The 26,043-nt window shown below is 44.2% G+C and overlaps 1 protein-coding gene and 1 long non-coding RNA gene across 6 annotated transcripts; one reads left to right on the top strand and one right to left on the bottom strand.

Moving 5' to 3' along the window:
* Nucleotides 1–2,654: 2,654 nt before the first annotated feature.
* Nucleotides 2,655–24,443, bottom strand: LOC135092272 (probable G-protein coupled receptor Mth-like 1). 5 transcript variants are annotated; one of them, XM_063990713.1, is made up of 10 exons: nt 24,303–24,443; nt 12,382–14,348; nt 9,454–9,577; nt 7,905–7,983; nt 7,288–7,454; nt 6,291–6,428; nt 5,564–5,687; nt 4,057–4,376; nt 3,782–3,959; nt 2,655–3,676 (listed from the first exon to the last, which is right to left on the bottom strand). In XM_063990713.1, the coding sequence occupies exons 2-9, from the start codon at nt 14,332–14,334 to the stop codon at nt 3,823–3,825; spliced, it is 3,042 nt and encodes a 1,013-aa protein (XP_063846783.1). In that variant the 5' UTR covers nt 14,335–14,348; nt 24,303–24,443; the 3' UTR covers nt 2,655–3,676; nt 3,782–3,822. The 5 variants fall into 5 exon arrangements, with proteins under 5 accessions (XP_063846783.1, XP_063846780.1, XP_063846778.1 ...); XM_063990710.1 differs by lacking the exon at nt 24,303–24,443 and adding an exon at nt 14,754–14,875 and having other exon boundaries at nt 2,655–3,706; XM_063990708.1 differs by lacking the exon at nt 24,303–24,443 and adding an exon at nt 14,754–14,875.
* On the top strand, nt 24,428–25,112 carry LOC135092274 (uncharacterized). The gene is made up of 2 exons (XR_010262810.1): nt 24,428–24,554; nt 24,748–25,112. It is a non-coding gene; the product is annotated as an uncharacterized LOC135092274 (long non-coding RNA).
* The last annotated feature ends 931 nt before the right edge of the window (nt 25,113–26,043 follow it).

The raw sequence follows: 26,043 nt of genomic DNA, 5'->3' as shown, positions 1-26,043 counted from the left end.
GCGTGGCAGGGCGTGGTAAGGGTCACAGCATTCCTTAAGTCACCGCTCACCTCTGATGCAACTGCTGAAAGAAAACGAAGAATTAGTGCAACCCTGACTAGCCACTTCGGCACCAGAGAAATTCGGCTTCAAATTTATCAAAACAAACCGGTTTAATTCTTCCTCTGCCAACGTGAGGATTATTTTTACTAAGATGGAGTTTTACATTAACTATTTTTCGGTTATTGTAAGGTATTTATTGCACTTTTGTGTTCCGTACTTGGTGATCCCTCCGCGCCCTTGAGCTCTTGGTTATCAAAGGTCTTGGAGGCTGCGAGACGTGCCAGATGTCGCCACCCACATGCCTCCGTGATTCTGTGTCTTCTCTATCGCTTCCTCTATGCTTCATCTTGCCTTACATCTGTTAGTCTGTTCCTGCGCCCGTTTTTTTATTGTTTGTTTGTGTGTCTGTTGTTAAGATTGTCTGTCAGTCAGCTGTTGGGTCAGTCTCCTCTCCTTTCGTCTGCTTGTCTCTATGTTCGTTTCATAATTCTCCTTTCTCTTCTTCCTTACTTCTCTTCCTCCTATTCCATCCCCTTTTCCACTTCCTATTCCTCCTCTTATGTCAATTAATCAGTTCCTCTCTGTCTATCTATCTGTTTCCTTCTCTTCCTTCCTCTTTTTTTCGATCTTCACTTTCTCCCTCATCTTCTTTTTCTCTTCTTACGTCGCATTCCTGTCAGTCAACCAGTCAATCACCCAGTTTCTCTTTACTACTATCCTTCTTTCCTTCCCTTTCACTTCTCTTTCCTTCTCCTTGTCCTCTTTCTCTTAAACCTTCCTTCTTTCAGCCATACGCAAGAGAAAGGTACTGCAGGTCGCCATCTAAATGCTTCTATGACTAATTTTATTTCTTCGTTCCCCGCCTGATTTGCAAAGGAATTTTCTCTCTATAAGTGACGCAGGACCTCGATCGTCTTCCGCCTGCGCTACGGTTCACTAGTTATGTTGCAATAAGGTTCAGTGATGGAGGTTTTAGTGTTCTTGGTACGGATATGCGTTGTGCGTCATACAAGACATTACCTATTACCGTACTTTTTACTTCTCCGTTTTCTTTCTTTCTTTTTTTTTTTTTCGTTCGTTCTAATTTTCCGCGGTTTTGATAATGTACATTTCATAAGTGGATTTTTTTTTTTCACTTCGTTCTGAGATTATAACAAAAATTTGGCATTTGTGTTTACCGTATAATTTCTCAAGGTGCACCCTCTCTCTCTCTCTCTCTCTCTCTCTCTCTCTCTCTCTTAGTAGAGCGTCGGCCAGGCTACGTGCCGTCTGACATGAATGCAAGTGAAAAGGAAAGGCTGACTCATGTATATATTTTTTGTTTCATTATGTAAAAAGCATAATATCACTGAGTGCATGAAAGTAACAGAGAGAGAGAGAGAGAGAGAGAGAGAGAGAGAGAGAGAGAGAGAGAGAGAGAGAGAGAGAGGGGAGCATTGTGAAGCAGTTCAAGGTGAGACCAATACCACACCTACGTACACACACACACCTACGTACACACACACACACACATACACACACACACACACTAAACCTAAGTACACGAGAAACACAAAATAAACTGAATCAAATATGTCTCTCTCTCTCTCTCTCTCTCTCTCTCTCTCTCTCTCTCTCTCTCTCTCTCTCTCTCTCTCTCTCTCTCTCGTTTCCGTTTATATTTTATTCTTACTTTTCATGTCGCTTCTGTGGCTAACATGAAGTTTATTATTATTATTATTATTATTATTATTATTATTATTATTATTATTATTAAGTATCGTGCGTGGTGTAATGTTTTGAAGGTTGAACGAGAGAAGCATTAATGAGGGAAAAGAGAAAATGAACCTTTTTTTTTCTCTTTTTTCTTTTACATCTATATTTTTTTTACGTTATTGTAAGTGAAGCATTTTTTTTTTCGTAACGATTCGTACATCCGTTTAATTTCTTCTATTTCTTTTTTTTTTTATCTCTTTATTTATCTCATGTTTTGAAAGATTCTGTTTCCTATTTTCTTTCAAAGTTGCTCGTATGTGTGCTTTCTCTTTCCTCCCTTTCTCTTTTTTTTCTCTTTTTTTTATTCTTCTTTCTTCTTCGTTTCTCTCTTTCTCTCTCTCCTTTCTTCTTTCTACATATTCCTTTCTTTCCTCCTTTCCTTTTCTCTTTCTTTCTCTCCTTTCTTCTTTCCGCTTGTTCCTTTCTTTCCTCCTTTCCTTCCTTCGCGTGTATTGAAACATTTTATCTGTCTTATTTATTTCTTCATCTATTCGCTTTACATATAACATCTCCATCAAAAAATAAACAATATGGTATTAGAAAACTCGCATCTGTGTGTGTGTGTGTGTGTGTGTGTGTGTGTGTGTGTGTGTGTGTGTGTGTGTGTGTGTGTGTGTGTGTGTGTGTGTGTGTGTGTGTGTGTGTGTGTGTGTGCGTGTGTTGAGTCACGAGATCTGTGTTCCGTGCCACGTCACCTTGTAAAGTAATGAGGGTTTCAGGTGTACAGATAGACACACAGACAGACACACAGGTAAACACACAGGTAAACACACAGGTAAACACACAGGTAAACACACAGGTAAGAAACTTCCGGGTCTTGCTTGGTACTCAGAATTTCTTTCTTCAGGTAATTGCACTAAAAGGCGTCCCTCTCTCTCTCTCTCTCTCTCTCTCTCTCTCTCTCTCTCTCTCTCTCTCTCTCTCTCTCTCTCTCTCTCTCTCTCTCTCTCTCTTCCTGACAGCACACAAACTCATCCGAACGACTTTCATTCACATAAACATACACACACACACACACAGACACACACACACACACACACACACACACACACACACACACACACACACACACACACACACACACACACACACACGTAAATCCCACTCACACCCTCCGCCCACCCATGCATCTGCTTTCTCTCACGCCCACGCTTGGGATTTCCACACCCATATCCTTCTCCCGTCCACCCATCCACTCACCCGCTCACCCAAGCCTCGTCAGACCCGAAGACACCACCCACACACACCCACGAGGAGCGGAACTGTGTTGATAGCAGCAACAATAACTGAATTAGGAAGAAGACAAATGTCGAAAATATAAGTTAGTATATATATTATACAAGTACAAAAAAGTTTACTTAATATTAATCAAAGGACTTTGTACGAGAGAGAGAGAGAGAGAGAGAGAGAGAGAGAGAGAGAGAGAGAGAGAGAGAGAGAGAGAGAGAGAGAGAGATGGACAGGTCACCTGCTCCCACTGTTGCAAGGTTGCCAGCGGGCGGGTGCCTCAGGGCGGTGGCTGGCGGACTCAAGCCATCATACAATCTTCTGAAGTGTTCTCGGGGTCTCCTCCAGAATGCATTTTTCAGTGACTTGCTCAGCTCATTCCAGCACCCCTGCCGACAACTGCACCTTGACACTTTCCTGTGACGCTCACATCAGCCAGGTCCTCCAAACCATTGTCTCATGGGTTCCCGATGACAAGTGGATTTGGCCCCAGAGAAGACACAGGAGGTGCTGGCTTCCTGAAGACACCCTCCACCTGGCTGGGCGGCCGCTGCCCATCTCCATACTTGGGATGAAGTTGACAGCACCTTGAGTCACTGGCCACGGCAGAACCATCGTCAGGAGAGCCGCTTGGAGAATTAACTGTGTGCTGCTGAGAAAGAGAGAGAGAGACTCATCACGACTAAATACAAGACTAAATTAATAAAAATTAATACATAATAAAAGAATGGATGTATGTACGTCATAATGAATTCACCTATGCGCTCAACGTCGCTGTGATTGCTTTTAAGCCACCTGTCACAGATGGGTTACGTAGATGCCCAGCGAGGAGTGGCGACGACACCCAGCGCCAGCCTCAACATCCTGTTCGGGTCCGCCACCGTCCGAGGGCTGCGAGGAGGGCGACGTCGCGGCGCGTACGGGCCCAGCAGAATCTGATTGAGAATCACTGGAGTGTGAGCTTCTGACGGAGGACAGCTGGGTTATAGTCGTGGCTATTGACATGTGCCGCCGCCCAGGCCCGACACCTACCTCCGACACCCCGAAAGGGCACGTCCACGCTGATGCTGCCCGAATCGTCGCCCTTCCCAGACTTGGCGAAATCACTCACGCCGGATTGGCGCGCCAGGCCCAGCAGCGTGCGGCGGATCTGCACGCGGCGCTCCGGCGTCAGCACCAGGATGACGAAGATGCCCACGCCGCGCAGGGCGTTCACGCTGGACGGCACGTACCACAGGTAGTCGTACCACGACTCCGAGGGCGTCACCATGTACTTGCTGATGACGAAACTGACCACCTCCAGCAGCCACGTCACGCCGGACCACACCACCAGCTTGACCGACTCCAGCCACCTGCGGGAGGCACACCGCTGAGTGACACACACACACACACACACACACACACACACACACACACACACACACACACGCACGCACGCACGCACGCACGCACACACACTTGTGGGAGGCACAGTGGTGAAGAGTGACACACACACACACACACACACACACACACACACACACACATACACACACACACACACACACATACGAACTAAGGAAAACTCTTTTTCTGCAACTACAGAATCACTCCCAAACTGAATTTATCTGTGCTGTATACCTCTCACCTAACTCCTCTGACTATAAAAAAATTCTTTGACTACTTAACTTTTAAAGTGGAGCACATTCTGACTCTCTTCCTTTTTGCGGAGATCTCCATTCATGGAAACTTCAATGTTCACCACCAGCTTTGCCTTTCCTCTCCCTTCACTGACCATCCTGGTAAACTAGCCTTCAACTTTGCTATCCTCCACGACTTAGAGCAATTGGTGCAACACCTTACTCGTATTCCTGACCGTCTTGGAGATACGTCCAACATTCTTGACCTTTTCCTGACCTCTAATCCTGCTTATGCTGTCATCCTTTCTTCCCCGTTGGGCTCCTCTGATCACAATCTCATATCTATACCTTTTCCTATCGCTCCAATCCCTCCTCAGGATCCCCCTAAGCGGAGGTGCCTCTGGCGTTTTGCCTCTGCTAGTTGGGGGGACATGAGGAAGTATTATTCTGGTTTTCCTTGGAATGACTACTGCTTCCGTGTCAGAGGCTCGTCTCTGCGTGCCGAGCGCATAACAGAGGAGATAGTGTCTGGCATGGAGATGTACATTCCTCACTCTTTCTCTCCACCTAGACCTTCCAAGCCTTGGTTTAATACAGCACCTCAGTGGGCCTTTTTTTCACCCTTTATGTTGCCCTTGGCCGGTGTCCCTCTAAAAGAAATTACAAATTACAAATTACCGAAGAAAATTCCATTTCTTTTCATATTACTAACTTTCTTCCTTCATTCCTCGTCACCTGTGACCTCAGCCAATCGACCCGACCAATGAACCAACGGACCAGTCGACCACCCACCTCCCTCACCAGAACCAACAGTATAGAAGAAATTAAAGAAAACGGGGGAAAGCTGAGGATCACCTAACTAAATCCAAACCACACACTCGTCCCCCTCACACACTCACACTCCCTCCTGTCACACTCACACATTGCGGGTCTGGTGAGTTCTGAGGCCTGACTGAGCCGGGCGTGGGTCACTGGAGGGCGTCTGGGCCTTGCCGGAGTCTCTGCCCCTTTGCATGTCAGTCCTCTCGCGCTCTGGGTCTGAAACTAAGGGAAGAATTAAAAGAAGTCTGAAAACGAGGGAAGAAAAGAAAACGACCATTATGCAACTCTCTCTCTCTCTCTCTCTCTCTCTCTCTCTCTCTCTCTCTCTCTCTCTCTCTCTCTCTCTCTCTCTCTCTCTCTCTCTCTCAACTAACAACAAAAACTAGAACAGAACAGGAAGAATGACTTTACTTTAAACAGCTTCATTTTTCTCCTTTGCGTTGTTCTCTACCTTCTCCTCTTTCTCCTTCTCTTCTATTTATCGTTAGTACCCACACAATTCTTCCTGTTTACTTTCCTCTGACCCTATTTTCTCTTCTTTATTTTTCTCCTCCTACTTTTTACACTAGTTATTTTCACACAATTTTCTGTTTCCTTTCCTCTAAGCCAATCACCTCCTCATCCTGCACCTCCTTCTCCTTCTCCTTCTTCTCCTCCTCCTCCTGAACAAAGTAACCGGGCTGTTAGTGTTGAATCAAAAGGGAGCTTTAAAAGAACACTAGACAAAGTTATAGAGGGAGATGAAAGGTGGATTTGTTTTATACAGGTACTCCCACATGTAGGCCTGATGGCTTCTTGCGGCTTCCCTCGTGTTAAGCCCCTCACCTTGGTTACGTGCAAGGCCACACTCCAGCTTCCTCAGCCTCTCAGCACGCAAGTGGCGACTCAGTAACAGCAGCACCACGTTAGCCACGAGACTGATCAGCATTGGGGTGTAAAAGTAGACGAGGGTGGCTGCCGCATCTGTACCATTGGGGGAGTTCATGGATTTAAATGTTGTTGCTTTGGGTTATAAGGGATTGGGTGCTATTAAGAAGGGTTCGTGTGGAATTAAAAGGTGTTATTTAAAACTGAGGAGGGTTTTAAGGGATCAAAGAGGGTTACGTAAGTATGAAGGGGATTCAATCTAATTATACAGGCTTAAATGTAGTTATATGGAATTACATACGGAAAGAGAGAGAATGGGAGTGTAGATTACTTGTATTTTGTCATAGTGTAAGGAGGCTGAGAGACATTCGAGTACATGCAGGAAGAAGAAGAAGAAGAAAAAAAGAAGGGAAGGAAGGAAGAAAGGAAGAAACAGGGAAAGACAAGTATAGAAAAAAGACACTAAAATCACAATATAAAAGACAAATGAATAGAGAAATAATACACAACAAAATAAACAATAATAAGATAAGACACACAGAGAAAGGAAGAGAAAGAAAGGGAAAAATAACTCAAAGCAATACAAACTTAAATAGAAAGCAACAGAATAACGAAAAAGAAAAAAAAAGAGATTCAAAGGAAGGATGAATGACAAGAAGAATCAATAAAAACAGGAGATAAATAGGTAAAGAAGCAGAGAGAGAGAGAGAGAACAAAAAAAAACAAGAAATAAAAGAGACAGGTAAAAAAAATAGATCGATAAAAAGAGATAAATGAAAAGAGAAACAGGAGAAAAAAGATAATGGAAAGAGAAGCAAAGATAAAGACAGATGAAAAAAGAAATAGGAGAAAAAAGAAAAATAATTAGGAGAAAAAATAGACAAACAAAAAGAGAAACAGAAGGAATAGCAAATGAAACTAACGACACATGAACGAACATAATGACGTAGGTTACCTGAGAAGAAGCACCTGTAGAGGCCAACTTTAGGGGTGATGACGCTGCAGGGGAGGGACTGACGGTAGTGGTCGAGTGTGAGGGCAAGGGAGGCGATGAAGGCGGGAACACCCCACGCCCACAGGGAATGGTACAGGTAGCGCAGCGTCTCTGAGGTCTCCACGTGCCTGACGGAGGGGCGAACGTGGTGGTGGTGGTGGTGGTGGTGGTGGTGGTGGAGTAAAAGAAAAAAAATATATAGTAAAATAGACAGTGATATGTAAGAATAAAAATGATAAAGGGATAAGGAATACGAAAGGATACGAAAAAGAAAAATATAAATGAATAAATGTGATAATATGAATAAGAAGAATAGGAAAGCGACTTTTTATATGTTTTTTTTTTTTCTTTATTATATTCTTATTCTTTCTCTATCTCTTTTTTTTTCATTTCTTCTTCCCGCTCTTTCTTTTCTTTAAGTGTTTTGTTTTCACATCCTCCATATTATCGTTTTTCCTCCTCCTCCTCCTCCTCCTCCTCCTCCTCCTACATACTACTACTACTACTACTACTACTACTACTACTACTACTACTACTACTACTGCTGCTACTACCATGCCTTCGCCAGCAGTACTCACAGCGTCAGGAGGAGGGACTCGAGGCAGATGGAGGTGTTCCACTGAAATGCCCCCAGCAGGAAGAAGATGAGGAGCCACGCTGCAGGAGAGAGGGAGAGAGAGAGGTGAGAGGCAGAGAAGAAGGGAGATGCTAAGAACATACACATGAACGAAGGAATAGAGCATAAGAATATAACAACATAAGAAAATAAGGGAAGCTTCAAGAAGCCATCAGGCCTACACGTGGCAGTCCCTGTACGAAATAAACCTATTTGTTTCCACCTACCATCCCCATCCATAAATGTGTCTAATCTTCTCTTAAAGCTTCCTCATTACTCAGCACTAACAACTTGATTACCGAGTCCAGTCCATTCATCTACCACTGAGAACCAATTCCTTCCTACTTCTTTTTTAAATCCAACTTTTTTCAAGCTTGAACCCATCATTTCTTGTTCTACCCTAATTATTGATCCAGACAATTTTGCTTATGTTACTTTTGTTGTATCCCTGTACTACTTAAAGACCTGGAGCGGCCGCCGACAATACGCTACAAGGCCCAGCCCGCGCTGCCTGCGGGGCCATGGCGAGGGTGGCTAATTGGGTAAGGAAGAGGTAAGAGATAATCCTACGCAGGAAGCTCGCCAGCAACCAAATGGACCCCAAGCAATGGTGGTCCCTGGCGAAACAGCGACAGGGCACGGTCACACAGGAGATGGTCCCGCCCCTCAACACAGCCGCTGGAAGCCTGGTGGTCGCCAACCAGGACGAAGCCGAACTCCTGGCGGCGGCACACGTCAGCGGCAAGATGACCACCGAGGAGCCTGATCGTCAGCTCCCACACCTCATCCGCCTGTGGGACCAAACCCTGGACCGCCTGGTGGTCAGGGAGATCGCTGTGGTGAGACATCTGCGTATCGTCAACACCAGGCAAGGACCCTGACCCTGATGACGTCTCCCCTTCCCTTCTGAAGAACTGCTCGGAGGAGCTGACAAGGTCCCTCACACACGGTGCCCACGCACCAGCACCTGGCCACCTGCATGGAGGGAGGCTCGGGTCACATCCGTACACAAAAAGGACAAACTACCGACCCATCTCCCTCCCGTCAGCTGTCAGCAAAATCCCAGAGAGGATTATTGGTGAGCAGCTGACCTGCCACCTGGAGGAGCAGCACCCAACTTCCCCACGACAGCACAGATCCAAGAGGGAACGCTCCACCTCTGACCTGCTCCTCCTACTCCTACACGGTGCTCACGACGCCGGACGCTCCTCCTGCGTCATCGCCCTGGATATCGCTGGAGCATTTGACCGGGCGTGGCACACAGGACTCCTGGTCAAGCTTGAATGCTCGTGGCAGCTGCTGGAGCAAGGCCAAAGTTTGAGAGTGGTGGTGAGCGAGTGCACCTTGGCCACGCATCCAGAGAGAGAGAGATTAGGGGGGGGCGAAAATACAGATCCGACAGGTGGACAGAGAAAGAGAAAAAAGGAAAAAAAAAAAAAAAAAAAAAACAGGTAGAAAGAGAGGTGGAAAGAGACAAGTGAGCAAACAGGTGACGGCGCATATTGACTGACCTATGACCTGACACTCGCTGCTTCTTTCCTCCAGTTCCACCTTCATGTTCACCATCAGGAGCAGGAAGCCCACCAGGTTGGAGAAGACGTAGCTCAGCAGGATCCGGCCCGCTAAGGTGTTCACCTGAGGGAGGAGCGGCGGCAGGTGAGGCGGGCAGGGAGGGAGGAGGGGAGATGAACAGAGGAGGAAGAGTGCCATTATGACAGAGGAGCTTGGGGGACTAAGAGATGTGAAAAAAAAAAGAAATTTTTTGAGAAGGAGAAATACAAAGGAATACAAAGGAAAGCCAAACAGCAACAGACTTTTAGGGCCTTGCGAGGCTGTTTGGTAACTACTTCTAATTAGCTGGAGGATAGAGAGACAGGACAGTACAACAGAAGGCTCCTCCTCACCCACCACTCCCTCCAGCTTGCGCTGGCATGGAAGTAGTTGGGAAACGTACCATGCTGTACGGAAAAATTGACATGGAATTTCTATAGGAAAGGATGAAAGGAGGTTCTACGTATTGCTCACCTTATGGTCAACTTCGTACACCAATCTAAAATTGAACATAATAATAATAGTAGACCCAGTGTGAGTATTACATTTAGTATTTCACTATCTGTTAAATAAAAACTAGTTTACAGCATGCAGGAGTTGTAACTTTTCATGCATTTACTTGGACATGAGGAGAGCTTGTTGGGGATTGACTTTGAAGTATGTTTGTCTGTTTATTTTTGAAGGATTCAACTGAATACTGTTTACGATTTCTGAGGAAAGTTTATTCCATATAATAACGACGCAGTTAAAGAAGAACTGCTTCGCCTCGAGGGATTTAACACATTTAGGTTTAATCTTGCACTTATTATTTTTTTTTATCAGGTTAGAGTGATCAATAATAAAACAATAATTAGCGTCAAGGTTGCTATAGCCTTTAAAGTTTTTTAACACTTCAATTATGTCTTCTCTTATCCTGTGCTTCATTAGGTTAAATAGGTTCAGTTTTTCCGTTCGGTTTATTAGACAGTTTTGGAATCATCTTAGTGACTCTACGCTGTGTCTTTTCTAGTCTGTCAAAGTCTTTTTTTGTAATATGGTGACCAGAACTGCACACAGTATTCCAGATAAGGGTGCACCAGCGAGTTATATAAAATAAAACTTTTTTTCTGATTTTAATTCAAAAGTTCTTCCAATAAACCTTACTAATTTATTCGCTGTCTTTACTATTTTTGTGCAGTGTTGACTCGACTTTAGATCTTTCAGCACTACAATGCCAAGACTTTTTCTTTTTCATCGCTTGACGGTGACATATTATTCAGTGCATATTTTGCTTGAACATTGTTTCTCTCGATATGGAGAACTGTACACTTTCCTATATTGAATCACATTTGCCATTTTTCTGACCAGGCTGCTAGTTTACTGATACTGAGGTCACACTGTAGCTCCTGCCATTGTGACGTTGACGTTACTTTACTTGTTACTTTGGTGTCATCTGTGAATTTACTTATATTAGAATTGATTTCTTCATCGATATCATTAATGTGTATTATAAAAAGTACTGGCCCTAATACAGAGCCTTGAGAAACACCACTATTTACGTTATGCCAATCTGACTCATATAGGCCTGCTCCATGCAGGGAGGAAGTGCCGCCTCCTGCGAGATGGTATTCGTTCACAAAATACAGCAGCTGTCCTCTAACGATCGAGTTTCCTATGAGTTTGATCTCTTCTGGTTATTTTTTTTATGTAACAACAAAATTATGATATAAAAAAAATCCACTAAAATGCCGGTCCCCAAACAGAGTCAAAAGCGGTCGTCAAAAACTAAAGGGCAAGTGTCTTGAAACCTCCCTCTTGAAAGAGTTGAAGTCATAGGAAGGAAGAAATACAGAAGCAGGAAGGGAGTACCAGAGTTTACCAGAGGAAAGGATGAATGACTGGGAATATTGGTTATCTCTTGTATTAGAGAGGTGGACAGAATAGGGGTGAGAGAAAGAAGAGAGTTTTATGCAGCGAGGCCGCGGGAGGAAGGGAGGCATGCAGTTAGCAAAATCAGAAGAGCAATTAGCATGAAAATATCGATAGAAGATAGCAAGAGATGCAACACTGCGGCGATGAGAGAGAGGCTGAAGATAGTCAATTAAATGAGAGGAGTTGATAAGACGAAAAGCTTTTGATTATCCCCCAACATACATGTGAAGCATACTCCATACATGGACGGATAAGGTCCTTGTACAGAGCTAGCAGCTCGGGGGGGTGAGAAATACTGGGGGAGGCGACTCAGAACACCTAACTTCATGGAAGCTGTTTTAGCTAGAGGTGAGATGTGGAGACCGAAGGTATTCAGTGTAGAAGAGGGGAACAGTTGAGTGTCGTTGAAGAAGAGGTTGTAGTTGTCTGGAAGGTTGTGTCGAGTTGATGGATGGAGGAATAGAGTTTTTGAGGCACTGAACAATACCAAGATTACTCGGTCCAATCATTTGTCTGTTCTGTTAAAATAGAAAAGCTGTTATATGTGGTGGTCGGGATGTGAGTGCGGCGTGTATGACATCTTGCTCCATTCCTGACGGGCGTGAAGGCTGTGAGGCTGTGTTCTGTGAAGGTGAGAGATTAGTGGGTGAGTCAAGTGAGGTGATGGGAGAGGCAGGAGTGGCTCGCAGGCCTCGTGTCGGCATGGCGGGGTTAGGTGGGATGGGCAGCTGTCCATCTCATCTCATCAGTTGGTTACTTGCTCCAACGCCCACACCTACATTCACTGTGATGATTTTTTGTAATAAATCAAGACTGCTTTTTAGTTCAGCGTATCTCCTGTTTCTTTCTGCCACAGCCTCCTCATAGTGGGACTGTGCATCACACAGTCTGCAAACAGGCCGTGACAAGTACTCAGTGAGCCATGAGAAGTAAGAGCAGGAGGAGAGGGAGGAGGATGAAAAGGAGTCTGTGCCTACCTTCTTGACGGTGACGAGTCCCCGCCTGACGCGGGTGGAGATGAGGCAGAAGGCTGTCCCAAAGAACGCGGCGCAGGACACCCCGAGCAGGATGCTGGTGATGTCATACTTCTCGGCGTGCAGGTTGTAGCCCTGCCACATGCCGGCGCACACCAGCACGCCGGGCCGCCGGTCGCTGCCGTTCACGGTGTAGTCCAGGCAGTAGGCGTGCCTAGGTAAGGAGTGGCGCATGAACGCACAGCCGGACTCCAGCCCCACCACCTCCAGCATGTGGTCTGTCGACAGCAGGGCGTGGTCGTCCCCCACCAGGTCGGGGTCCACGTAGTAGTGGTGGTAGCCGCCCGACACCTGGCACTCCGGTACCGACGTGAAGATCAGCTTGGTGATGTTGGCGGCCTGCACGAGTGGGTGGTCCAGCAGCTCAAGGCCCTGGTCGTCTGGCCTGCACGTGTAGGTGGAGGCGCTGAGGTAGTAGCCATGGGGACAGCACTTGTCCACCATACCCTCCTGGCTGAGGTGCACGCGTGAAGCCTCCTCCAGGTCGTCTTGGCACAATATTGTCACCGTCTGCGTTTTGTTGGAGGGCCCCAGGTAGTCATCCACGCAGTAGCGCATGGTGTCGTGGCTGTCGCCACGGGTGTTCACTGACAGGTAGCCGTTCTTGCTGATCCACCACTGCACGTCAGCATCGTCAGGGGTAATCATATCCCGCACGCACAGCTGGCCGCCGTTCTCCGTTGGGAAGCCGTAGAGGGGATCCAGCTTCTCCATCAGGTGCCTCATGCGCGCTGACACGTCCCCGGAGCCGGCGAGCACGCAGCCCGTCTCGGTGAGCAAGTAGTTCTTCGGGCAGCACTTGTGGAAGGCCTCGACGGGGCAGACGAACGCCAAGGCGGTCATGGTGGTGTTACCAGCCGCCCACTCGACGCAGTAGGAGGAGGTGGTTTGGCACTTGCCGGTGAGGCGCTCGCACAGCTGGCTGGAGGCGTCCAGGAAGGCCTGGTCCGCCACCACGATGCGCGGCGCGCCGCGGTCGCAGCGCAGCGTGCCCGTCTGCACCTTGATGGAGGACACGCCGGCGTCGCTGCGGATGAACTCCCGCACCAGCTCCTCGTGGCCACTCATGTTGGCCAGCTTGGGGCGGCACTCCTCCAGGGCGTGGTCGTAGTACTGGTCCAGGGCGCAGCACTTCCGGGTGAGGATCTTGGTGGCCCAGGGCTGGCACTGTGCCGCCACCATGATGCTGGCCTCCAGCTGGTCAGGCCCCGGCGCCGCCAGCTCCAGGCAGTAGTGGTCGTGGTCGTGGTCGTGCCCCGTCACCTCGCTGCGCAAGAAGCCGTGCTCCAACAGCAGGTGTGAGCCGTGCACCACCTCGCTGATGACGGGCGTCCTGCCCGTGTCAGGACACGTGAGTAGCGGCCCCGTCACCAGCTGCACGCCCCCGTGGCTGCTGGCGTCCGGTTGCCGCAGACTCTGCACAAGGTCCTCGAAGTCCATGTTCACGGGCGCCGCCTCGCACTGCTGCGTCTGCAGGCTGAAGAAGCCCAACTCGCAGCACTTCCTCACCGGCGTGCTGGCGGCGGTCTCCTCCAGCAAGTAGTTGTGCTGGTGCGCCGTGTCCTCGTCCAGCAGGATCAGGCTCTTCGCTTTGGCTGGCGCCTCGCCCCCACTCTCCTCCTCATCCTGCTCTCCCTTTTCCCAGGGGTTCGCCTTCAACATGGGGTTCCCCTGGACGATGTTCTGCTGCACCTTGACCGCCACCAGGGAGCGGCCCACCACGAACCTATCCTCGTCCGTCGCCGCCGTGCCGCCCTGGATCACCTGCGATTCGTCACGGGACGCAGATGCCGCCCCCACTACAGTCTCGAGGTCACCTGGGGTCACACTCTTGGCAGGGACGACCAACAACAGCAGCAGCAGGAGGGGCGGGTGTGTGGGCAGCATGTCACACATCACCACCAAGCAAGCTGGAGAGAGAGAGAGAGAGAGAGAGAGAGAGAGAGAGAGAGAGAGAGAGAGAGAGAGAGAGAGAGAGAGAGAGAGAGAGAGAGAGAGAGAGAGAGAGTGTTACATAGATACGTGGAACCTTGAAGTCCTCAGGTAAGGTAGATACGGTAAAGTAAATCAGACAGGTGGACAAGTTACATAAGTAAGTAGAGAGGTAGATAAGATGGATAAATCACATAAAGTAAGATAGACTGGCAGAAGCATATCCTTAAAAAAAACATTAGTATTTTATATGTATCTAGAATTACCTGTCAATATATGTGACAGGTAATTATCTCCCCGGTCAAGCGCGTGGGAGAGCGGAGTGAGAGTGTAAGGGAGGCAGTGAGAGGAGAGACAGACTAGCTTCTCATCACCATCCTTACCGCTGGCTGACTGCCTGGTGTTGTGGCTCTGTGCCCTCATCTCGCCCACACCCTCTTCCTCCTCCTGCTCCTGCTCCTCCTCTTCTCTATTCATTGCTCATCACATCCCTTTCCTTTTTAATAGTCTCCTTATCAATATTCTTCTATGCTTCTATCCTCCTCCTCTTCCTCCTCCCCTCACCTCACTTTTCCCTCTCCACCACCACCATCACCACCTCCTCCTTCTTCAGATGGACTAGCGTATCAAGTGGTGTGCCACAGGACTGTTTTGGAACCTGTTCTCTTTCTGGTTCACATAAATGACATACACAAAGGTCTTACCAGCTTAATATCGAAGTTTGCTGATGACACTAAAATAACAAATTACGTAATTTCTAACGAACAAGTATAAGAAATGCGGAACAGTAAAGATAAGTTGTCAAAATGGAGAAAAACTTGGCAAATGAGTTTTAATGCAGGTAAATGTAAAGTGCTTCACATCAGGTATCGAAACAAGAAAGCAAACTATATGATGAATGGCACCCTACTCAAAACCGTAGACAAATCAGTTTAAGAGTAACATTATCGAGCAGCTTCAAACCAAGTCAACAAGGTGCAGAAATCACTTAACACCACAGATACATTAAACCACCGTGTAAATAAAGTCTTTGCCTCAAATCCCCCGTTTACAAGGTTTGTTAGCCTCCAGGTGAAAAGGACATCTCATTTCATTTATTTTCATGCATTCTTATAAAATTTTCTTTAGGCTTTTACTTCTTTGATCCCGCAATGTATTTATTTCTGATCTGTTTCCTGTACTGCTTATAACGGAGGCAATGGAGATGGGGAGAGAGCCTTCTGCTTTGTTTTCCTTTTCCTCTACTATTAATTTTTCGGTATTCCTAGGTCAGGTCACCTCGTAAGAACATCCTCCTCCTTCTTCTCCTCTTCCTCCTCCTCCTCCTATTCTTCTTTTTCTTCTTCTTCTTCTTCTTCTTCCTCTTCTTCTTCTTCTTCTTCTTCTCCTTCCCCTTCTCCTCCTCCTCGTCCTCATCATTATTATCATCATCATCAAAATCCTGCCTGTACCTCCATCATTTATCTCCTCAATTCACATCCATCATCAGCGATTAATACCCCCCTCCTCCCCTCCTCCTCCTTAGTGAAAAGTACTTATTTTCGGCAAACTGGAAAATCAAGAGACAATTCTGGCCAGCAGTGACTGGAGTGAAATTTCAGAAAGTACTAACATGAACGAGACGTGGAGGACATTCACTCCCAAACTTAAGCTCTGAAAGATTCACCAAACGGACTAAGCTTCACAAAAACACTCACTCACTCACTCACTCACTTAAACCTCCCCATCCCAAATACAACGTGCAATTTCGGTCACCTTATTACAAAAAGGATATTGAGAAGTTAGATAAAACATAACTCAGATTAACGCACATTATCCCAGTGTTGCGTAATAAACCACGTGAAGAGCGCCTTGAAGAAATTAATATATTCTATATAAACACTGACTGAGAGACGAGGAGAAGAAAAATAACGCAATTTCAACAGGGAAGTATAAAGAAATCATAGTAAATAAGAAAAGGAGGATTTGAAAGAGGAGAAAGACGAGAAAGAGGAGGAGGAAGAAAGGGATTAATATAGAACAGTATTTTTGTGCGATTGTTAAAGCCGCTTTCTGTACGTAATGCTCACTTTTTTTTTTTTTATAAATAGAAAAGAGGGGTGAAGAATAAGAGTTAGTATAGAAGAAGTATAAAAGTTAGAAAATATTGAAAGACAGTAGAAGAGAAAAGTTGGTGGGCTAACCACCTTGCTATTTATGTGTGATGTTTTGTATGAGAAGCGTCCCTCAATGCTCACTTCGCGCCCTTGAGCTCTTGATAAACAAAGGAAGGTGGGGGACGTGCCAGATGTCGCCACTCCGCATGTCTCTGATTCTGTCTTCTCTATCGCTTCCTCTGTGCTTCTTTCCACACATCTGTTGGTCTGTTTCTGTGTCTGATTTTTAATGTTTGTTTGTGTGTCTGTTGATAAGATTGTCTCCTCTCCTTTCGTCTGTTTGTCTATATGTTCGTTTCATAATTCTTCTTTCCCTTCTTTTTACTTCTCCTCTTCCTCCTCTTCCAACTCATTTTCCTCTTCCTATTCTTCTTACTTTTTTGTTATTAAGACAGTCAATGATTTCCCATTTTCGTCTATCTATCTTTGCTTCTTCCTTTCTTTCCTCTTCTTTACTTCTCCTCTTCTTCCTCCTCCTCCTCCTCCTCCTCCTCTTGTTCTTCTTATTTAACGTTCCTGTCAGCCAGTTTCTCTTTACGTTTATTTCTACACTTCATTCATCCACTTAATTTCTCTTTCCTTCTTCTCGTCCTTCTTCTCCTGACCTTCCTTCATCCATCTTCTCTTATCCTCTCTATGCACCATGTTTTGATTTCATTACGCAAGAAACATTAAGCTGAAATGGTGAATACATAACAGAGAGAGAGAGAGAGAGAGAGAGAGAGAGAGAGAGAGAGAGAGAGAGAGAGAGAGAGAGAAAGAGAGAGAGAGGGAGAGCGAGAGTATTGTGGAGAAGTTCATGGTGATACTAATAACACACACACACACACACAACATTCACACTAAACCTAACTTCTTTCTCTTCTTTCTCTGTGCCTTCTGTGCCACACCTACCACTTACATGTCTTCTTTCACTGCATCCATAAATCTCTTTGGTCTTCCTTTCTTTCTGTAGCCGGTTGGGTCCACTTCCAACATCCCCTTCTTCTGACATGAACGAACTATCTCAGCCTCGCCTCTCTTGCCTGGCCCCAAACTGATGTACGTGTTTTTCCTCTGCTGTGTTCATTGTTTAATTTGTCTCATCTCGTCACTCAAGCAACAGGCCGCAGGATCTTCAGTTATATCCTTCGTGTCACCCTCCTCCAGCCATTCCATCCAGCCTGCACTCTCTTCTTAATTTCCCCAGCATACTCTCCGTTGCTCTGAATTTGTCAGCTTTTACCATCTGTACACCATTCAGCCTTACTGTTTCTCTGTATCTCTGTCTTGAACCTGCTTATTTCCAGTCTCCTCCTCTGCAGTGCATCTCTCCAGCTCTGCCTCCACTTCTTCCCTACCCTCGCAACGAAACACCTAAGCTAAGAGAAGATTAGACGGGTTTATGGATGGGGATGATAGGTGGAAATAGGTAGGTATATTTCATACAGGGACTGCCACGTGTAAGCCAGGTCACTTTCTCAGTTTTCCTTATTTATGTTCTTATGTTCTAACTAAACGAAAAAAAAAAAAAAAGTAAAATAGATGAACTCTCTCTCTCTCTCTCTCTCTCTCTCTCTCTCTCTCTCTCTCTCTCTCTCTCTCTCTCTCTCTCTCTCTCTCTCTCTCTCTCTCTCTCTCTCTCTTTCTCTCCCTGTATTCCTCAACTATGCAGGTACTAGTTAGCAAGAAAGACACGTCATTACCAAATAAGGTGCTTGAGGTAACGTTTTGAAAGTAGAACGGTAGAAGTGCTGATGAATCATGGGAAAATGTCTTATCTGTTTATTCATTCTTACTTCCATCACTTCTAGCGCTTAAGAATTTTGATTGCAGGGGATTTTTGTCAAGATCTGTTTATTTTTCTTATGTGTTATTTATTTATTTTTTCAGTATGTTTTGAAATATTATTTTTTATGTTGTGTGTGTGTGTGTGTGTGTGTGTGTGTGTGTGTGTGTGTGTGTGTGTGTGTGTGTGTGTGTGTGTGTGTGTGTGTGTGTGTGTGTGTGTGTGTGTGTGTGTGTGTAAAATGTGCTTTTTCCTTCTCCCTTTCTCTACATATCTTTTTTTCTATTATTTTCTTTCTTCCTTTCTTTCCTTCTTCCTTCCTTTCTTTCTCATATACTTAAAAAAATAATAATTAACTGTTTAGAGTAAGAAGTAAATGGCTTTATTTTTTATCATTTCATCTGTTTACTTTGTCTTATTTATTCGTTCACTTTCATTTCCATCAAAATAAAAACAACACGAATACCGAAAGACGTGTGTGTGTGTGTGTGTGTGTGTGTGTGTTGCGTCATGAGTACTGTGTTGCGTGGCCGTCTCAGGTGTACAGCCAGACACACGGACAGACACACAGCTAAACACACAAGTAACCCGGAACTTCCTTCTTCGGGTGAGGGCACGTATCCAGGTAACCCTCTCCCTCCCCCCCCCCCTCTCTCTCTCTCTCTCTCTCTCTCTCTCTCTCTCTCTCTCTCTTGTATAAGGGCATCCCAACCGCACACAGATTCATCAGAACTACTTTCAGTCACACACACACACACACACACACACACACACACACACACACACACACACACACACACACAGGTAAATCCCATTCACACCCCCCCCCACGCCCATCCATGCATCTGTTATCTCGCACGCCCACACTTGGGATTTCCACACCCATATCCTTCTCCCGCCCACCCACCCACTCACCCACCCAAGCCTCCCAAGGGCCCAAATACTCCTTCCACCCCATCACGCCCACCCCGCCCACCTGCACCACCCAGATACATCCGCGGTGAGTGGGTGGAGTTTTCTTCTCTTTTCTTTTCTTTTTTTTTTTTTAACTAATAACCGGAATAATAATCGAATTAAGAAGGGGAAGTGTGTGTGTGTGTGTGTGTGTGTGTGTGTGCTGACGTGTCTCTTTTGCTAATTACTACCTGCTTACTTAAAGAATACAGAGAGAGAGAGAGAGAGAGAGAGAGAGAGAGAGAGAGAGAGAGAGAGAGAGAGAGAGAGAGAGAAAGTCAGGATGGAACAAGATATAACGGGTTCAAGCTTGAAAAAATAGATTCAAGAGAGAGAGAGAGAGAGAGAGAGAGAGAGAGAGAGAGAGAGAGAGAGGTAATTTTATATTCAGGAATCACTCGAATAAGGAAAGTACGCGGACATAGAGAGAGAGAGAGAGAGAGAGAGAGAGAGAGAGAGAGAGAGAGAGAGAGAGAGAGAGAGAGAGCGAAAGAAAAAGAGAAAAGAAAAAACGGGAAACATAATGAAAACGTATTGCGGAAAAAAGAAAAAAGAAAATGGGAAACACCAAAAGCGGTCAGACAAAAATTTAGGGCCACCTTAAGAAGATGAGCATGACTAGGCAAGAGAGAGAGAGAGAGAGAGAGAGAGAGAGAGAGAGAGAGAGAGAGAGAGAGAGAGAGAGAGAGAGAGAGAGAGAGAGAGAGAATGCTCAATTAGAATCTACACGGGTTTTTAAGGATGTTTTTTTTTTTTACAGTTCTAGTAGCAAATTAACATTACTTCATTGTTAAAGGGAGAATTACTCTTGAGAACCCGGCTGTCAGCTTTGCCTGGTTGAGAAACAAAAGATAGCCAGTCTCTCTCTCTCTCTCTCTCTTTCTCTCTGGCCCGTATACAGAAACGCTATGCTCTCTCACCTCATTATTCCTAAAGTCTACAGAGCTACAGAGTTGACTAGCTGGATTCTCAAGTGTATTTTTCCTTTAAACAATGTACAAATCTCGTTAATCTGTCACTGGAATCATAAAAACACCCTTGAAAACTCGTGTAGTTTCCATTAGAGCATTTTTGAATGTAGTGTTTCATTATATGGTCGTCTCTCTCTCTCTCTCTCTCTCTCTCTCTCTCTCTCTCTCTCTCTCTCTCTCTCTCTCTCTCTCTCTCTCTCTCAGATCTGGATCCTGGAGCGACGCATCAGCACTGACGTAAGACGAATGTCCTTGACCAAGCCAGCCATGTCGAGGCTACCACCACCACCACCACCACCACCACAGCCCCCTAACAGGATGCAGCGTGGCCCCTGCTCCGAAATGCTCCCTCACCAGGACTGTTTTCAAAGACCGCGGGGGTGATTAGGACCACATTCTGAAACACTTCTGCGCCGCACCTCCACTGTTTTCAAAAGGCTATATTTGAAGTTACCTGTGTTTTTAAGGGTATTTTTTTACGTTCCAGTGACAGATTAACAAGATTTCTACATTATGAACAGGAGCAACACTCTTGAGAACCCGGCAAATCATCTCTGTGGCCTTGAAAAAATGTAATGGTGAATGACACGGGTTTTTAATGTTTTTTTTTTTTTTTTTTTAAGGTTCTAGTGACAGATTAACAAGATTTCTACATTATGAACAGGAGCAACACTCTTGGGAAGCCGGCAATCATCTCTGTGGTTTTGAAAATAGTGGTGGTGAAGCGGCACGGTTTTTGATGGTGTTCTTTAAGGTTTTAGTGACAGATTAGCAAGATTTCTACATTCTAACACTCTTGAGAACCCGGCAAATGATATGTGACCTTAAAAAATGTAATGATGAAATGATACGAGTTTTAATGGTGTTTTTTTTAAGATTCTAGTGACAGATTAGCAAGATTTCTACATTCTAAACAGGATTAACACTTTTGAGAATCCGGCAAATGATATGTGACCTTAAAAAAATGTAATGATGAAATGATACGAGTTTTAATGGTGTTTTTTTTAAGATTCTAGTGACAGATTAGCAAGATTTCTACATTCTAAACAGGAGCAACACTTTTGAGAATCCGGCAAATGATATGTGACCTTAAAAAAATGTAATGATGAAATGATACGAGTTTTAATGGTGTTTTTTTTAAGATTCTAGTGACAGATTAGCAAGATTTCTACATTCTAAACAGGAGCAACACTTGAGAACCCGGCAAATCATCTCTGTGTCCTTGGAAAAGAACCGCGGTGAGAAAGGAGAGCTCTTCAGAATGCGGATCATAACCATCTCGTGTCTTTTCTCTACTGGCGTTCCAAAATTCTTGGTAAATATTCACTGGTACTCGTATGATGAAAACGCTCTTGAAAACCTCCATTAACTTGTGCAGTGCTAGTAGTGACAGAACTCCGGAACCTTTCTTCATGGTGGTGGTGGTGGTGGTGGTGGTGGTGGTTGTGGTGGTGGTGGTTACTACTACTGTGTATTTTATCGCATATGATATTTATTTTATTTATTTATTTATTTTTTTTTTAGGGCATCATTCTGAAATGTATTTGTTTACGACTGTGAGTTCTTTCGTACTCTCTACCATGCCAAACGGGAGGAAAATATTATACCATTCTACTGGTATCTTCCTTCACGCTTTATCTGCCGGTGACGCCATGATAAGTCTCCTCTGCAAGACATTACTGAGAAACAATAAATTCGTAGGCACTAAAAGATTCTGACAGCACGACCACTCACTTGCTGTCACTCGATGGTCTTTCAATCTTACATTATATAACTGCACTCATCATTTCACTGTGCTCGAGCGAAAACTATGACAGCGTTAATTCAGCCTTCCTTGTTCCCCACTCAGTTTTCTATACTTGCTGGAACACTATCATGATTTAATTCACCCTTCCTTGTTCCCCGATCATTTTTCTATCCCAGTTGGAACGCTACCATGATTTAATTCAGCATTCCTTGTTCCTAAATATGTTTTCTATCCGTGCAGGAATACACTATCCCAGTGACGTTCAACTTTTTTGGATGACAGGGCCACATTAGATGGCCAGTGTGTGATGTGGGCCTCATACTGTCTTTAATGCGCCAGTTTCACTCTTTCACTGCGACAAGAAACAATTAGCAGCATATGAAGCAATGTGTGAAGTCTTTATAAGCATCTACAAGAAAGTTGGCAATGGAAAAGATTATATTTTGCAGTTTCTTCCCAGTTCAGAAATTGGGTGTGGCTGAAGAACAAGTAAAGGTGTCTCAGAGTGATTGGTAATTACGTATGGAAAGGTGTACCGAGTGGAAGTCAAAGGGTTAAGAGCCACTGTGCTTAAGTAATTAGACACACCAGATGATACTCACTATAATACGTAACTATAATATAAAGTTCACATATAACATTAATATGTAGTAATATAAATTCTAATATATAATATGTTGTTGCATATCACTAAAAAATTAAATGTGAAGAAATACTATTATAATATTGTAGTGTAGTCTTTCTTTCTTTACTTGCTCAGGGCACCATGGAGTCGTGGATAGAGGGTCCCTGCCCTGCCCTCATTTCCCTCACTGTTATTCCCGCGGTGAAACAACACGTCATTTCTTGTCTGCGCTTCCTCAAGGCGGGTTTTCAGGCCAGCGGGAATTTTCAGTTTTGTGATCGCTGGGGATTTCTGCCGCGGACCGCAATCTCAAGCATTTCAACATCATATCTCCACCAGTTTTAAAAGACTGGTGAAAGTTACTGTGGCTTGTAAGATTTTTTTTTTTCAATGATTCTAGTGATAGTTGTACACGGATTTTGCATCGTCAGTGTTAATAAAAGGAAAAATAACTTGAATATCCGCCGAATCATCTCTGTGGCCCTTGAAAAATAGTTATGACAGCTTAAAGCGTTTCAGCAGACGAGCCTTTGTATACGTATAGACGGATAGTTATGGAGACGTACCCGGATAGTAAGGTAACAAGCTCCTCCCCACCCCTAAACACACACTCACACAGTCACCTTGAGTATATGACCCTGATATATTAAAACACGCTTCACGTTTTTGCCTCGCATTTTCCTGAGGGCAGTGAGCGTGCCTTGAGATAAGAATTGTCCCATGATACGCCTCTTTGTCGAGGCCCGCCCACTCTGACAACATAATTTATCATCAAGACCACCACCACCACCACCACACCCTGCCTCTTTGCCTCACACCCTCTGTCTGTCTGTCTGTCTGCTTGTCTCACACTGTCTGTGTCTCACCCTTTGTCTCTGTATGTTTGCTTCACACTGTCTGTCTGTCTGTCTGTCTGTCTCCCACCCTCTGTCTGTCTGTCTGTCTGTCTGCTTTACTTACACTCTGTATGTCTGTATGTCTCATCCACCTGTCCTGCCTCACATTTTTATCGTTGTAATGTGTTCACTTTCATTATTTTGCTGGTGAACACATTACAACGATAAAAATGTGAGGTATTTCGGACGCAGAAAGATATTGTAACGATGATGGTAATAATAAAAATAATAATGATGAAGATTATAACAACAAAAATAATAATAATAATAATAATAATAATAATAATAATAATAATAATAATAATAATAATAATAATATTTCGGACGCAGAAAAATATTGTAATGATGATGGTAATGACAAAAATAATAATGATGAAGATGATAACAACAACAACAACAACAACAACAACAACAACAACGGCAATAATAATAATAATAATAATAATAATAATAATAATAATAATAATAATAATAATAATAATAATAATAATAATAATAATAATGGTAATTTTAATAATAGCCACAACAACGATAATAATAATAATAATAATAAAAACAATGACAATTGTAATAATAATAATAATAATAATAATAATAATAATAATAATAATAATAATAATAATAATAATAATAATAATAACAACAACAACAACAACAATAACAATTGTAATAATAATAATAATAATAATAATAATAATAATAATAATAATGATAATAATAATAATAATAACAACAATAATTATAATAATTATTATTATTATAATAACAATAATAAAAACAACAACAACAACAACAACACCGATCATAATACTTACCAAACAAAGCAGATTTCCAGGCTTTTCAACACACTTGTCATCACAAAAGAGTTGACAGCATGGAGGGTCTGCTGGGGTGAGGTGCAGTGCCAGATGAACACTACCAGTTGAACAGTACCACTGCATCCAGACTCACCTCACACACAGGGAAAGACTTGCAGCCCATTGGTCCTTGCTTTTCTTTCCTACTGCCTCTCCATGTATGACAGGGGTAGCAGTCCTCATCTCACATTCACAGCACCTCTAGCTCAGGTTTGGTCTCAAGGTGACTGTGTTGCTAGAAGGAAAAGTGGGAGAACAATAACATTATTAATATTCATAGTATTTTCTCTTTCTTTCATATATCTTATGAATCTAACAGTATTTCCCAACCAGGAAAAAATTTTAAGACTCCAGGAGGAAAATCTATTGGGGGAAATAAAACTGACTTGCTATTGTCCAACAGAAAAAAAATTGTCACGAGAGGGCAAGATCATGAAGATACCCAGACTGAGTCCCAGCGGAAGTGGAGGATGACGTCACACTACGTCACCTCGCCGGCTCGCTGGGGCTCGGGAGTATCACATGACGTGTAGCAGCCCTGGAATTGGTGGCGGAACAGTTTGGGACAGAGTGGCGGGAGAACGCTGGTGAGGGAAGAAAGCCCGCGCGTCGCCGACACTGCCTCCTGTACTTGTATGTGCCTTTGTGAGCTGGAGCGAGGCGTCAAGAAGCCTTCCGAGGGTCGACAAGAGGCCCGGGGTGCCGAGCTACAGCATAGGACTACTGTGTAGTGTGAGCAACGGAGAATAGAGGGCCAGAAGCCGACAAGTGTGTTTTACTATTCGCCTTCTGAGGGGAGCCAGGGAAGAACACGGAGCGCCGCAGGGTAAGTTCACCGTCACGTATGCAGGAAGCACCGGACCCTAAAAGTGTAAGTGTGACGGCCCACAGGGTGGTGAAGTTACAAAATGGTATAATATGGCAGCTGCCTTTTCTTCAAGCACTTTATACACATACAAATCAAAATTTAATGGTAGGACCGCCTTTAGTAGTGACTATATACGATGATTTGGGTCAAAATACCATAATTCCCTTTTGAGAGTTTTTACTTTTTTCCTTGTCACTCTATGAAGCAGGAAATCTACACAGGTGAACTGGCTGATGGGGGAAAAGACAGAGAAAAGATTGGGAACCACTGCTCTAACTTGACATTACGTAAAATTTTGTAGTTGTCATTTCTCGGTTCGTGTACTAACATCAAATAATGCTGAATTGAATATTAGTTTAAATCAAATATGTAGTGTGATACAAAACAATTAACAGCATTAGAAGTAATGCATGAAATCTGTATAGGCATCTACAAGAGAGAAGGGGATTAAAAAGAATAGATTATGCAATTTCTACCAAGTTCAAAGACTGGAGATGGCTGTAGAACAAGTAAAGAATGACTGGTAATTAAGGAAAGGTGTACCAAATGGAAATCAAAGGGTTGAAACAATCATAATAACAGAACATTTAATAAACAAATAAAACCCACATTAAACAAAACTTAACATATGAAAAAGTTGAAAATAAAACCATGAAAGATGAGCCCAATAACCAAAACAACAAAGCAAACTCATTTACTCACCAATACACTTCATCATTACCATAACTTCCCCCTTTCATGTTGCAGCAATTCAGTCTTTATTAGGACTCCAAAGACCCTTAAAAAATTAGTAGGGATTAACTCACACCTATTCCCAGACCACTGAAATTC

Source organism: Scylla paramamosain, chromosome 39, assembly GCF_035594125.1.
Source record: "Scylla paramamosain isolate STU-SP2022 chromosome 39, ASM3559412v1, whole genome shotgun sequence".
In the NCBI taxonomy this organism is placed as follows: domain Eukaryota; kingdom Metazoa; phylum Arthropoda; class Malacostraca; order Decapoda; family Portunidae; genus Scylla; species Scylla paramamosain.
This window is presented reverse-complemented; position numbering and strand designations above follow the sequence as displayed.

Excerpts from the sequence above, each read along its gene's own strand:
- LOC135092272 (XM_063990710.1), bottom strand. The coding sequence starts at position 14,847 with ATGAATAGAGAAGAGGAGGAGCAGGAGCAGGAGGAGGAAGAGGGTGTG. Across the intron at positions 6,429-7,287 it reads CTACAGGTGCTTCTTCTCAG|ATGCGGCAGCCACCCTCGTC; the intron begins GTAACCTACGTC and ends CCAATGGTACAG. Across the intron at positions 4,377-5,563 it reads ACTCACCAGACCCGCAATGT|GTGGCTGGAGTCGGTCAAGC; the intron begins GTGAGTGTGACA and ends TGCCTCCCGCAG.